Source organism: Zingiber officinale, chromosome 2B (genome assembly GCF_018446385.1).
Source record: "Zingiber officinale cultivar Zhangliang chromosome 2B, Zo_v1.1, whole genome shotgun sequence".
NCBI classification, from domain to species: Eukaryota; Viridiplantae; Streptophyta; class Magnoliopsida; order Zingiberales; family Zingiberaceae; genus Zingiber; species Zingiber officinale.
In genome coordinates, this window is record NC_055989.1 from 127,597,260 (window position 1) to 127,610,145 (window position 12,886).

Below are 12,886 nucleotides of genomic sequence, written 5' to 3' on the forward strand. Positions count from 1 at the left end.
GAAGTCTCTTCAAGATCTACGACATGGTGTTTTGAGGAATTTCTTGTGGAGATGGGTCTTATAGACACAGCCGGGTTAGGTGGGTTCTGCACGGCCATGCTGATTGGCACAACCTCCTCTTTACTCCCCTCGGGCAAAGTTGAACGACCATGCCAATTGGCATGGCCAATTTCTCCTTCTTCTCTGCATATATCGCACGGTCGTGCCAATTGGCACGGCCTGAGTCTTCTCCCTCTCTGGTAGTCTCGCACGGCCATGCCAATTGGCACGGCCCGTGTTCTTCTCTTCTCTGCATAGGCCACACGGTCGTGCAAGGTTGAACGGCCCGTGGCCTTCGTCCTTCTGTTGGCTTCGCATGACCATGTGGGGTCACATGGCCGACTCCTTTAAGCTCACGGTGACTCGCCTTTCGTCATTTTGGTTTCTCTGATGCCCCCACGCCCATGAAATACTCACGGCCAACTCATGGAGGCTCTGCATATCCTGAAAATGAATACCCAAAAATAAAGAAATAATAAAAGTACTCGACTCGAACTTACTAAAGAAATAAAATGATAAATGGAATGATAAACTAAAATGAAAACCCTTGGGTTGCCTCCCAAGAAGAGCTTGTTTTAGGTCTTTAGCTCGACCCCATTTCAGTTAATGTAGACTAAATCCGTTGAAGCACGGCTCTTCTCCTAGGGTTAATGCTCCAATCTGCACCTTTAGTTTCGCTCGTGCAGGAAAAATGTACTTCTTATTGCTTGCTGGAGGAGATCTCTCTTGGAAACTACACTCCTCGACTTTGTGTATGTTCATCTTGCTCGAATTTCCCTGAGAAGAGGGGTCGCAAATAGAGGAATCTGATAAATCAAATTCAATCCTTTCTTTGCCGATCTCCAAGGATAACAAGTGACTTTTCACATCAATGAGGGCTCTGGCTATGGAAAGAAATGGTCTTCCAAGGATGATTGGTATCTTGGGATCCTCCTCCATATCCGGGATAATGAAATCTATGGGAATGATACATCCATCCACTTCTACTGGCACGTCTTCCACTATTCTCATTGGGTATCTACATGAATGGTCGGCTAACTGCAGTGTCATAGTAGTCAGTTTAATGTTCTGGAGTCCCAACTTCTTACATAAAGAGTACGGAAGTAGACTAACGCTGGCTCCCAAGTCGCAGAAAGCTCTCTGTATGAGTTCAGAACTAATTTTGCAAAGTATGGAAAAACTCCCCGGGTCTTGAAGTTTTGGTGGAATATTTGTCATAAGTAGAGCGCTGCAATTCTCTGTTAATGCTACGGTCTCGAAGTCGCCCTTTTGCCTCCTGTTGGATAAAATCCCCTTTAAGAACTTTGTGAACTTCGACATTTGGTACATTGCATTTATCAGTGGTACTTCTACGCAAATTTCCTTAATCTTCTTCAGGAATCTGTTGAATTCTTCATCCTTCTGGAATGTTATCAGTTTTTTAGGGAAAGGAATCGTCTGACTTTGTGGGGGAATTTGAAGAGTCCCTTCAACTTTCTTGGTGACCTCCTCTCTATCCTTGTTCTGGATCTGATTGGGCATTAGGGGAGAGAGCTCTTCCTCTGAGTCAGGTCCTTTCTGAGTAATGATTTGGGGGGTCTCCCACAGTTCGTCCGCTCCTCAGCTCGATGCGGTTGCAGTGTTTCACTGGGTTTATATTTGGCTTTCTTAGAAATGTTCCTTGTGCTCTTGAGAAGGACTGGGCTATCTGAGCTATCTGGTTGTCTTGCATATTTTGGTGTTTCTCAGAATTTTTCATTCTTTGAGTCAATAGCTTAATCTCATTCTTCATCTCTTTTTGCTCTGAGAGAGATTCCTCTAGCATCTTTTCAATTCTGGATAATTGTGAAGGTTGTTGTTGATAAGTCTGTTGTCCAGATGAGTAGCTCTGCTGTCTAGGTGAGTAGCTCTGTTGTCCAGGTTAATAGTTTTATTTTGTTGGCCCTTGGTCCTGATTGTTCCGGTATGAGAAATTCGGGTGATTCCTCCATCCTAGGTTGTATATGTTGGAGTACAGATTGTTTTGCCTTTGGTTGTAGCTGACTATCGCATTGTACTGCTCAAGTTGGTTTATCTGTGTTTGTATTGGCGCTAGGGGGCAAGTATCTTGAGCATGATCCGTACTTCCGCAAGTTTTACAAACACAAACTATTGCATTGGACATGTTGTTGTTGTTCCCCATGGCCTTAAACTTCTTAGTCAGAGCGTCCAGTTTTGCAGACATGAGTGTGATTGTATCTACGTCGAATTTTTCTAACACCTTTATTGGATTCCCTGAGAAAGAATCACCAGATCTTTTAGTTGCCCACTGATGATGGTTCTGTGCCACATTCTCTATGATCTCTTCGGCTTCATCAAGGCTCTTGTTCATTAGTGCTCCTCCTACTGCAGAGTCGATGGATACCTTAGTGTGATAGTTGATTCAATTGTAGAAGGTGTGTAAAACCAACCATTTCTCAAGGTCATAATGGGGGCACTACCTCAGCATACTTTTGAATCTGTCCCAGGCTTCAAATAATGATTCTGAGTCTATCTGTTTGAAGCTAGTGATCAAGTTCCTCATGTGGGCAGTTTTGCTTGGTGGGTAGAACTTGTCTAGAAATTTCTGCTCACACTGCTCCCAAGATTATATGCTATTTGCTGGAAGGGAATTTAGCACTGTTTGGCTCTGTCTTTCAAGGAAAATCTGAAAAGAAGTAATCTCACTGATTCTGGAGGAACTCCATTCACTTTTATAGTACCACATATCTCATAGAAAAGCTCTAAGTGATGGTTTGGATCATCGTGCGGTCCTCCTCCGAATTGATTCTGTTGAACCATGTGGATCACAGCAGGCTTGATTTCAAAATTGTTGGCTTCGATTGGTGGTCGAGTGATGCTAGACCGAACCCCTCATGCATAAGGTGATGCATGATCCTTCAATAGTTTGTCAACCATCTCTGAAGATTCTTGTGCTGCCTAAAATGCTTTCTGTAGGTTTCTTCTTCACAGGAAAGTCCTATCAATCTCTGGATCGAACGGTAGAAGTTGCCCTGAAAGATTTGCTCTACGCATGCAAAAACAAGATATGGAATAAAATGTAGAAAATAAAGAAAAATAAAAATAGAATTATTTATCTCTAAAATGCAGAATGTTAGAAAAAAGAAAAATAAAGGAAAAAAACTAAATCTAGTCTAATCTAATTTATTCTTGCTAATGTTATAGACGCAGTCCTCGGCAACGGCACCAAAAACTTATTACGCTTCCGCAAGTGCACGGATTCATCGTTAGTAATAAGATTATCGATCCCACGAGCACTGGTTATAAGCACTAGCAATGGTTCACCTAATATTAGCTAAAGTATCGATGGTTGTGAGTTATCTAAAGAAAAGGGAATAAGAAGCGGAAACGAGAACTAGTGAAGAGAGAGTAATTTACTTGGTTATGACGAGTTCTAGGAGTTCGGTTTCATTGTGGTGGTATTGATGTATCACATTATTTCCTTTACTCATTGTCCATCAACATACATTTACCGGAAGCTGAAGTATCTATTCTTAGGTACCAAATAAAGAAGATCCCTATGAAATCCTGTTACGATTAACTCCTGTCACTAGGGTGCCTCGGTAGATCACAAGGACACTACTCTAATTGATGTCACTAAGGATAGAGATAAGGAGCTTAGTTTGGTCTCTTACTTCCTTGTGGAGGAGTTGTCTCTCCTTTCAAGGAAGTACCCTAGATGTCCATGAACGGGTTACCCTTATCACTAGAGCCCCTCGGGTGTACGATCTAGGATATTCTCTCTATAAGATAGGCAATTCCTACACAATCAATTAACACAATATAGAGATTGAGTAATCGAAACAAAGCACACGAAATCATCCAATGAAATCGAGGTAAAAATATGAGTCTTACATCAAACCAATCTACAACTACTCCCTCATCCTAGAACAAAAATTCTACTCCATAGATGCCAGAGAAAAATCCGAAGACATAATGTTAAGTATACAATTCTCAAACAAGAAGAGAGAGAGAGAAAAGATGTTTATCCAACGATGACGTGTGATCTTCGGATCCAATCCTTTGCTTCTGGAGTTGATGTGGTGATGAAGGATCGCTGGACGGATGTCCTGGACGGCGTAGAACGGCACCAAGTCGATTCTCTCCCTGACGGCTCGCTTCCCCGGCTCTCCCCTCTTGAGGAAAAGGGTTAAAACCCTTTTATAGGTTAGGGCGCGGCTGCGGCGGCACGACCGTGTAAGGATGGCATGACCGTGCCCTTTCTTGTCTATGGCTGTGATGCATGACCGTGCCAATTGGTACGGTCATGTGAACCTAGGGCTCGACACTGGGGACACGGCCGTGCAGGATTGCACGACCGTGTACTGCTTGGCTTCGGTCATGGGGGGCACGGTCGTGCAAGTATGCACGGCCATGTACTGATCTGCCTCTGGGTTGGTCTCACGGCCGTGCAAGGTTGCACGGCTGTGCACTTTCCTTCTCCTGTTTGGTCGCACGACCGTGTGAGATTGCACGGTCGTGTTCTCTGGCTTGTTTCGGTGCGTCGACAATCGCTGTTTTTACTCTGAAAGTTGTCCCTGTTAACACAAAATCAAACAAAGAGCAGATATCCGAACAAAAGAGTATATATGATGAGTACATGATAAAAGAGGCGATCATACAGAGAATATGTACGTATAAAGCAAGTGAATGTGCATAAGAAACATGCATAAACTATCATAATATTTACGCACATCATCAACTTGGTCAACCTTGACCCGAGGAAGATTACACCAATATTTCTATCCTAGTTATTATGTGTAATCACTGCAGGGAAGCAAAGTTCAACGGCTTTAGGCAACCGGAGGGAGTCCATAGTGATTGACTAGTGATAACTCTCGACAAGGAAATTTGGAGGGTCCAAGCAACCGTATCGGGTCAGGGTGACAAAAGGATACGGGCGACCGAAGCAGCTTCAAGCAACTGGGAGATGACGTTATCAACAATCTAAGCAAGTCGAGTCAAGATCAGGGTTGACCCCTCTCTAAGAGACTGGAGGATTTTAAATCTACGAGAGAGTTTCGTTAACGTTATCTAACGGATAAAAGTTACAGTCACGTCAACACCAATCCTGACAACCGGGGAGGCTTCAAGCGACTAGAGAAGTACTATATAAAGGGCTTCGAGGCAGAACTTGAAAATGACTCATCTTCACATAAATCACTCTTGTTCTTGTTCTTGTGCTCTAAGTACTTTCTCATCTTCTATACTGCAACACGTTACAACTTGCGTCTCATTTTTTATCAGTAATATTCAAGTAATATTTTCATTTCTTTTTATTGACACATTGATTGTATTTGTACTTAACGTTTTAGAATTTTTTTTTTATAAAATTTTCTCATCTCCAAAGACTGATAAATTAGTAATAAGAATCATATTTTTATAATTATTATGTGTATTTATATTTTTGATTTGATTGATCAACTATATACCTACTCAATTGTTAGTTAAATCTTTTGCGTACTTATATTATTTTATTTTAAGTAAATTTTATTTCCTTTTTATTACTCTATTGATTCAATTTTTTTAATTATTATTTACTCATAAAATTCATAACATTATAATTCATCTTCCCCTCTAACATCGAATTCGATCTTACATTAGCGAGTCCCTCATATGCTATGTGGCTCCTGATGCTTCCTCCTATAGAAAAAAATAGTTATAATTAAAATTAATAAAATAAAACAAGAGTAATATGATCTAGGACCATTTTCGTGAGGCAATCTATAGTAGGGGTTATTAGAGTCAAACGATAGATCAAGAAATTCAAGATTGTTGATGTAACCAGAGCAATGCGATCAGAGGTCATTGTTGACAAGGCATTCAAGTCAAATGCTAAATCAAGAGACCTTTGACTTTTCTAAAGTCAGACGGGCCTTAATAGTGATTCAAGTTACGATTCTTCTTCTTAGCCCCTCTATCGCTATTATTTTTCTCTACCGTTGACAGGTGAATTGGAGCCTATCACAAAACTCAATCTCGAGCATCATCATTATTCATAAATATAGTTTAAAAAAAAAAAAGAAAAAATTGAAAAGGGACAGGGATAGATTTCAATTCTGACTTGAAATTCGAGATGTCAAAAGAGATGACTTTGTGCCCTCTTTCGTAGGGTAATTGATATCATCGTTTGAATATCTAGAAATCCAAAGTTTAAAACAATTAAAATAAGAAGTGAGATATACTTTTATAATCTTGAGTTTTATATATACAATTATTTATATCAAGTCAAATATACACTGATTGGAGACCTCTATTTTGTTTACATTTATTTATATGCCATAAGTAATTCCTGCAAAGAGAGTAAAAATGTTGAATAATTCATTCATGCTAAAATTCAAAATGTTGACATTTTGTTGGTCTTCATTCTATGACATCAACTTGTTTTGGAGGTGACAAGCTTTGACCCCATCGAAACTTAAGTTTTAGTTTTTAGGTTTTTCTTTGACCAGGGATTTCATTTCACATAGGTAGCAATTATATAGAATACAGTAAACCTAAAGTCGGTTTACAATAGATATATACTTCGAATCTAATCATTTAAACAGCTGTTCAATTTGGCTTGGTTTCTTTCTTGTTAGCTAGGTTTATTTAAATTTGTTTCGAGCTTCGTTTAGATATTAAGGACCACTATATTAGAGCTCTTTGATGTAACTTTTTTTTTTTTTAAAGTTTGTTGGTTAATTACTGAACACGATATTACAAGATTGTTGGTTGGAGCTTTTTATTTATTTATTTATAAATTTGATAAGGGTTTTGTTGATTAATATATATGATTGATAGGTATAAATTGATTATTTAGTTTGTTGGTTAATTTTTGTTGATTAAGGAGTTTTTTATTTGATAAGGGTTTTGATAAGGGTTTTATTTATTTATTTATTTATAATTTAACTATCTGACACGTATTAATTTAGGTTGAAAGAAAACTTTTAGTCAGTAATTTTAACCTTAATTAACCTTTTTTTTCCATGTGGTAACTAATTTAAAAAGCTTAAATCCTCTTAATACTGCCATATACGCTTGATGTCTTAATACTGCAACCAGCAACATGCACAAGATCGATGCTGCCTTCATGGTTGATCATTTTGTCAACAACGAAGTCAACGGACATGACGAAGCATTAATGTCCCAGTCAACTGGAGTGGCTGGTAGGAAGTTTCATATCAAAATTAAAACAGTTGACCAACAAGTCCAAGTCCAAGTTGCAGGGCATTGTCAAAATCTTCCTTTGTGACTACTGACTACTGGCTACGACCATCCATCTCTCTACCTATAAATAGGAGGCAACAAGACTATCTTCCTCCCAAGTAAACCACATCTCAAATCGGAATTTGATCACACTATTAGTAAAGGCAATTCTCAAGCATTGTAATTCGGTGAAGCAAAGAGAGGAGTCGATCGGGAGTGATGGAAGAGATTATGAATAAGGAAGACGATGTTCTTCTCCCCGGATTCCGATTCCACCCCACCGACGAAGAGTTGGTCAGCTTCTATCTCCGGCGAAAGCTGTCCAAGAAGCCTTTGAATATAGAGATCATCAAAGAAATAGATGTCTACAAGTATGAACCATGGGACTTAACAAGTAAGTCGAAGTTGCCGTAGACGTATCGTTCCAATTTTATCGGATGTCTAATTTGTTGAATTATGAAAATTTATAGAAACCAGCTCGACCGGAGAGGAGGCTTTCTTCTTTTGCCGAAGGGGGAGAAAGTATAGGAATAGTGTAAGACCAAACAGGGTGACCGGCTCCGGCTTCTGGAAGGCCACCGGCATCGACAAGTCGATAAATTCAGTTCGAGGCGACTGCATAGGCCTGAAGAAATCCCTTGCTTACTACGTCGGGAGCGCGGGAAAGGGGGTCAAGACCAACTGGATGATGCATGAATTTCGCCTTCCTTCGGCGGCCTCTGCTCCTACTATTCACAACGCTGTAAGAATCCAGATCCCATTGCTCATAATAGCATTCCCTTTATCGGCAAATGGTAAGAGTTTGTGCATGGCTTTGCAGGAAGTTTGGACGATATGTCGAATCTTCAAGAGGCGCAGCAGCCCCTACAAGAAGCAGCCAAATTTCCAAAAGGCACCGGACAGTCACAGGCAGTTGGATACTGATGACCATCAAGTGCTATCATCAGACTCTGTAAATGGAAAGAGAGATTTGATCATAAATTATGACAGCCAATTCTGGGATGTTCCATCTCCATTATTAGAGTGGTGTCCTGATAATCGATTGATGGATACTCCAAACATAGATGAGTTTTGCAGCAGTTTAGGCGGGGATCATTGGGATGAACTAGCAAGTCTGATGGAGTTCCTGACAGATTAATGAACAACTCCTTTAAGAGCATTTCTAATTTTTTTTTTTTTAAAAAAAAAAATTTAAGTAAACCCTGATTTACTTATTGGGTAAATCCAGAGTATAATATATACATACTCAGAAATTCATGTTTAGAATATTCATCCCCAGTGAGATTCTAATTATGATCCTCTAGTTGTTATGGATCACACTTGACTCGGTCAAACTAGCTTTCTTTGAGAATTGCACTAGTATGACTTTTTGATAGAGTTTAGGGTCATAGATAAGTTGCTTATTGACTAGTGACTCATTTGATCTTAACTCAAACTCGACTCATACAACTTGTATTCAGTCGTTGATCTAAGTTACTATTTTAATATAAGTTTAGTTTGTTGATTTTTTTAATGGGAGAAAAATATCACGTCGTCATCTTAACGATCCCTTAGGACAATCCTAATCTCGGGATATTTGTCTTAGTAGAGTGGCTTCCATCAAACTTCGTATAATTAATATAAATAATTTTTTTAATTATCAATCATTTCTTCAGACCTAGTCACTTTATATAAAAAATTTCAATCCTATATAAAGTTTTTTTTTAAGTTGACATAAGATGAGTCTGATCTCATACAAGAAATTTAGGATAAATTGAAAAGCCCTTATGACAAATGGCTCATCCGTTCAATATTTTTTAGATCAATTAAAATTCATCCCTTATAATTAAAAAAAAAGTCAATCACAAGTGACGAATCTACACGAAGAGTAGGGGAATAATTATTTTGAAGAGGGACATGTTGGTTTATCCTCCCTCTTCTTTGGCCTACTTGGTAGGAGAAGAAGTTGACCATAAAACTTTGATTTATGACAGCAAATATACACCACCACCACCACCACCACCACCACCACCACCACCATCAAAGGACAATTCCTTTTAGTATTGATCTGATTAATTCAACTCTTGTTTTTTATTTTTAATATTCTAAGTATCCAGACACACTAGACGTTAATGTATCTGAAGTAACAGACATAAACCGCTGAGATATTTATGTTAAGGAATATTCTTTAATTTTTAGCCAAAATAAATCCACAGTCCTTTCAAATCTGAATTAAAATACTCACATACGTACTATCTCTTCTAAAAATAAGTAACAAATCATTCGCAATTAATTTTAATTTATTTCTATTTTAGATGGTAATTTAAATTCGACTCTAAAATTTTCAATTTTATTAATCTAGAAAAATATTTAAGACAGAAATACATTATATTTATATCTTACAAATATTTTTTTTTTGGTGGTAGGTGAATTTTCATTTACATCTACTTAATTAATACATATATTTTATATCCATTTTTTTTTTAAAAAAATTTGTTATAGTTGGTACCAATTAATTTTAAAGATGATTAATTCAATCTTATAAAAATTGTTATCGATAATTAAAATAAATTAAAAATACTAGCAACAAACAAAACCTAACATTTTTAAATTAATTATTTATTAAAAAATTTATCTATTAATTTATCAAAATCAACCCTCAATCTTTAAATATCAAAAAAATTGATTATATTTTATATCCATAAACTCGTACAAAATGAGATAATCAAAATTATATTATTCGACTTGACATGTAGGATATATATACACTTAGAGGTTTATATATAATAAACTAACCATTTGACCTACTTAGTTTATTTGACTCAACTAACCTATCTAACTCAATTAATTGACTTAGCTGTTCTAATCTATTAGTTTTATTTATCAATTTTGGAATTTTAAAATGATACTTTATTAACAAATATTATAGGATCGATAGAGATTAAATAAAATTATAATATTCCCCTTCAATTTATTTTAAATATCCGTTTAAGTTATTCCTCTAAATATTAAAAAAAAAATAAAAAGGATGCTCTTTATTTTTATTATTAACAAAAGAATTATGTTTTTATTTTAGTACTTTTACAGTAATTATAATTATAATTAATCGAGCAATTTAACTTAAATTACTCTAAGTAAAATTAATTATGATTATAATTGTTAGAATTTGTGATAGTTATGAGTGTTAACACGCAATCTTGATTAAATTAGCGTTATTTTAATAAAATGTTGATATACAGGAATAAAAGGTATTTTTAAAATAAAAGAATATAAGGAAGCATCTTTTTAATATTTTTAAAATATAATATATTTTTTTTATGTCAAATTAAAAGAGATACGGCCGTTCAAACGATCCCAAGTAACAGTGTGGACCAGACCTTACATTATTCAAAAAGAAAAATAAAATGAGATAAAACATAAAATAAAAGGCCAGTACAAACGATCATATTTTACCCACTCTAATATACGATTAAACAAGGCGGATAATTAATTAAGCCTAATTAAGCCCATTTGGCCATGAGCGACATTCCGCCGGCGCCGAGGAGAACGGCCAGGAACGCCCACATCTGGAGCCTGACGCTGCCCTGAAGCTTGGGCCCCATGAAGTCGGCGGCGAGGAGGTCTACCAACGCCATGTAGTTGAGCAGCCCCGCGGAGGAGGCATTCAGCACGCCCACGACGATGAGCGCGGTCGGACTGTTGTCGCGGTACACGTTCGACAGCCCGATGCCGAGCGCGATCCCGAACGGCGTCGTCGTCGAGAAGAAGAACGCCAAGATCGACTTCATCTTCGTCCCGTACTCCGCCTGCATACGCGTACAGTTCTTTATAATCTGCGGCCGGAAAGGCTAAATTCCGTTCATCTTTGTTCCCATACGTACCTGAAGAATGCAACCGCCGAGGCCCATTCCTTCGAAGAATTGGTGGAAGCAGAGGGCGGCGACGAGGGGGCGAATGGTGCAAGGGTTGTTAGATGCTCCCATCGACAGCCCTATCACCACCGAGTGAACTATGATCCCCATCTCCAGCACCTGCAGTCGACGTACGAGAAATATAATTATGCTATTCCGAAGTAATTAAGATCGATCGCCTCAATTACCTGAGCTATTATGCGATTCCGAAGCAAGGTCGCTTTCTTCCCGGCTTTGCTTTCCACATCGAGCTGCGGCATCCCGCCGTGGACGTGTGGTGCGACGCCGTGGCCCTGGCTCTCGTGGTCGGCGATGGCCGCGCCAGCCGCCTTCCTGCTGTGGAACGAGAGCATGAGTGAGTCCACCATCAACGTGAAGACGGCCGAGAGCATGGCGATGAAGGCGGTGAAGGGGAACTTGGCCCAGGGGTCCTCCGGCAGGCACGGCGACGTGAGGTTTTCGAACGAGTCCGGGAGCACGTGCATGTACCCGGTGGCGAGGATGACGCCGGAGGCGAAGGCCTTCACGACGAAGAAGAAGTCTCGGTCCGGGCGGAGCACGGGGACCGAGCGGGAGAAGAGCGGAAGGCAGACGCCGAGGAAGCTGGCCACCAGGATGGTGACTATGGCAATCAACTTCAGGCGGAGGGAAGCCGCCTTGTCGTGGCACTTGCCCAGGGAGGTAGCTACGCACGCCGCCGGCGCAGTGTCATTGCCGGCGGCCGCGGAAGGGTGGACGCAGAGGAAACAGAGGAAACAGAGGACGAGGAGAAGGTGCGTGAGGGAATGCGAAGAAACCATGGATGCTCTCTCCTGTGTACTTCGCGATCCTGGTTTGAAGGATTTGAGATGGAGGCGTATTGCTATTTATAGGAAGAGTTAGTGTCCACGCACGCAGGTGTTGTTCATGCTGCTGCCGCCGCCTCCGTAGGAGTTGACTTTTTCAAGGAGGAAGCTGGGAGGAGGACGGATTAAACTAAACAGTCAGCGAGCTAAATGTCCAAAACGGGCCGCAGCAGTGTGTCCGCGTGGAAGCTGTGGGCCTGTGGCAGGCTGGCAGCAGTTAAAGGGGAGGGCATTCTCGTCTATTCGTCCTCTGGGCACGCCGAGCTCGGGTCCATATCCTCCGTAGCCGTGTGCCGTACTGCTTTCGTCAGCGGGCGGAGGCAGCAAAGCGTGTGCATAGGATGATTTGTTCGCCACGTGTCATTCTCTCTCGGTCCTTCTGCTTGTTAGAGCATTCATGGTTTGAGAGTATTTCTCCCTATTCTTATTTCCACATATTTTTTAAATATTTTACTATTTAAATACCTTAAATTTTAAAATAAAATATCTCATCATCCAAATATTTATGGATCTCACCTATCAAATATCTCACTCTCAAATATCTTTAATTTTACAATTAAATATCTCATTAATCAAATATTTATGAATCTCATGAATATTTTATTAATTTACATATAATTTTATATTTAAATAAAATTAATATATATTTTTAATATATTTCACCTATCATTTATTCATAAATAATTTTTTAAGACAATTATTCAATAAATATTTTTAAATTTTTAAAATTTTTCATTTAATTAATTTTTTTTTAAAAAACTAAAAATAATGACACCAATCATTTTAATGACCCCACAAGATTTAATTAAATTAAAATAGTCAAAAAATAATGGCAGCTCACTATTTTGGTAAGTCTCACAAAAGAAGGGTATAAATTTATACTTGATGATTCTTAATCATCTTTTA

General features: G+C 38.8%; 2 protein-coding genes and 1 non-coding gene across 3 annotated transcripts; 2 read left to right on the plus strand and 1 right to left on the minus strand.

Moving 5' to 3' along the window:
- Positions 1-2,477: 2,477 nt before the first annotated feature.
- Positions 2,478-2,583, plus strand: LOC122049980. Its single transcript, XR_006131207.1, has one exon. It is a non-coding gene; the product is annotated as a small nucleolar RNA R71 (small nucleolar RNA).
- A 4,785-nt stretch (positions 2,584-7,368) lies between these two features.
- LOC122049530 (transcription factor JUNGBRUNNEN 1-like) lies at positions 7,369-8,579 on the plus strand. The gene is made up of 3 exons (XM_042610899.1): positions 7,369-7,639; positions 7,716-7,987; positions 8,066-8,579. Exons 1-3 carry the CDS (start codon positions 7,465-7,467, stop codon positions 8,381-8,383), a joined length of 765 nt encoding a protein of 254 aa, XP_042466833.1. The 5' UTR covers positions 7,369-7,464; the 3' UTR covers positions 8,384-8,579.
- A 2,054-nt stretch (positions 8,580-10,633) lies between these two features.
- Positions 10,634-11,953, minus strand: LOC122049532 (fe(2+) transport protein 2-like). The gene is made up of 3 exons (XM_042610901.1): positions 11,324-11,953; positions 11,106-11,255; positions 10,634-11,030 (listed from the first exon to the last, which is right to left on the minus strand). The coding sequence occupies exons 1-3, from the start codon at positions 11,933-11,935 to the stop codon at positions 10,725-10,727; spliced, it is 1,068 nt and encodes a 355-aa protein (XP_042466835.1). The 5' UTR covers positions 11,936-11,953; the 3' UTR covers positions 10,634-10,724.
- Between the last annotated feature and the right edge of the window lie 933 nt (positions 11,954-12,886).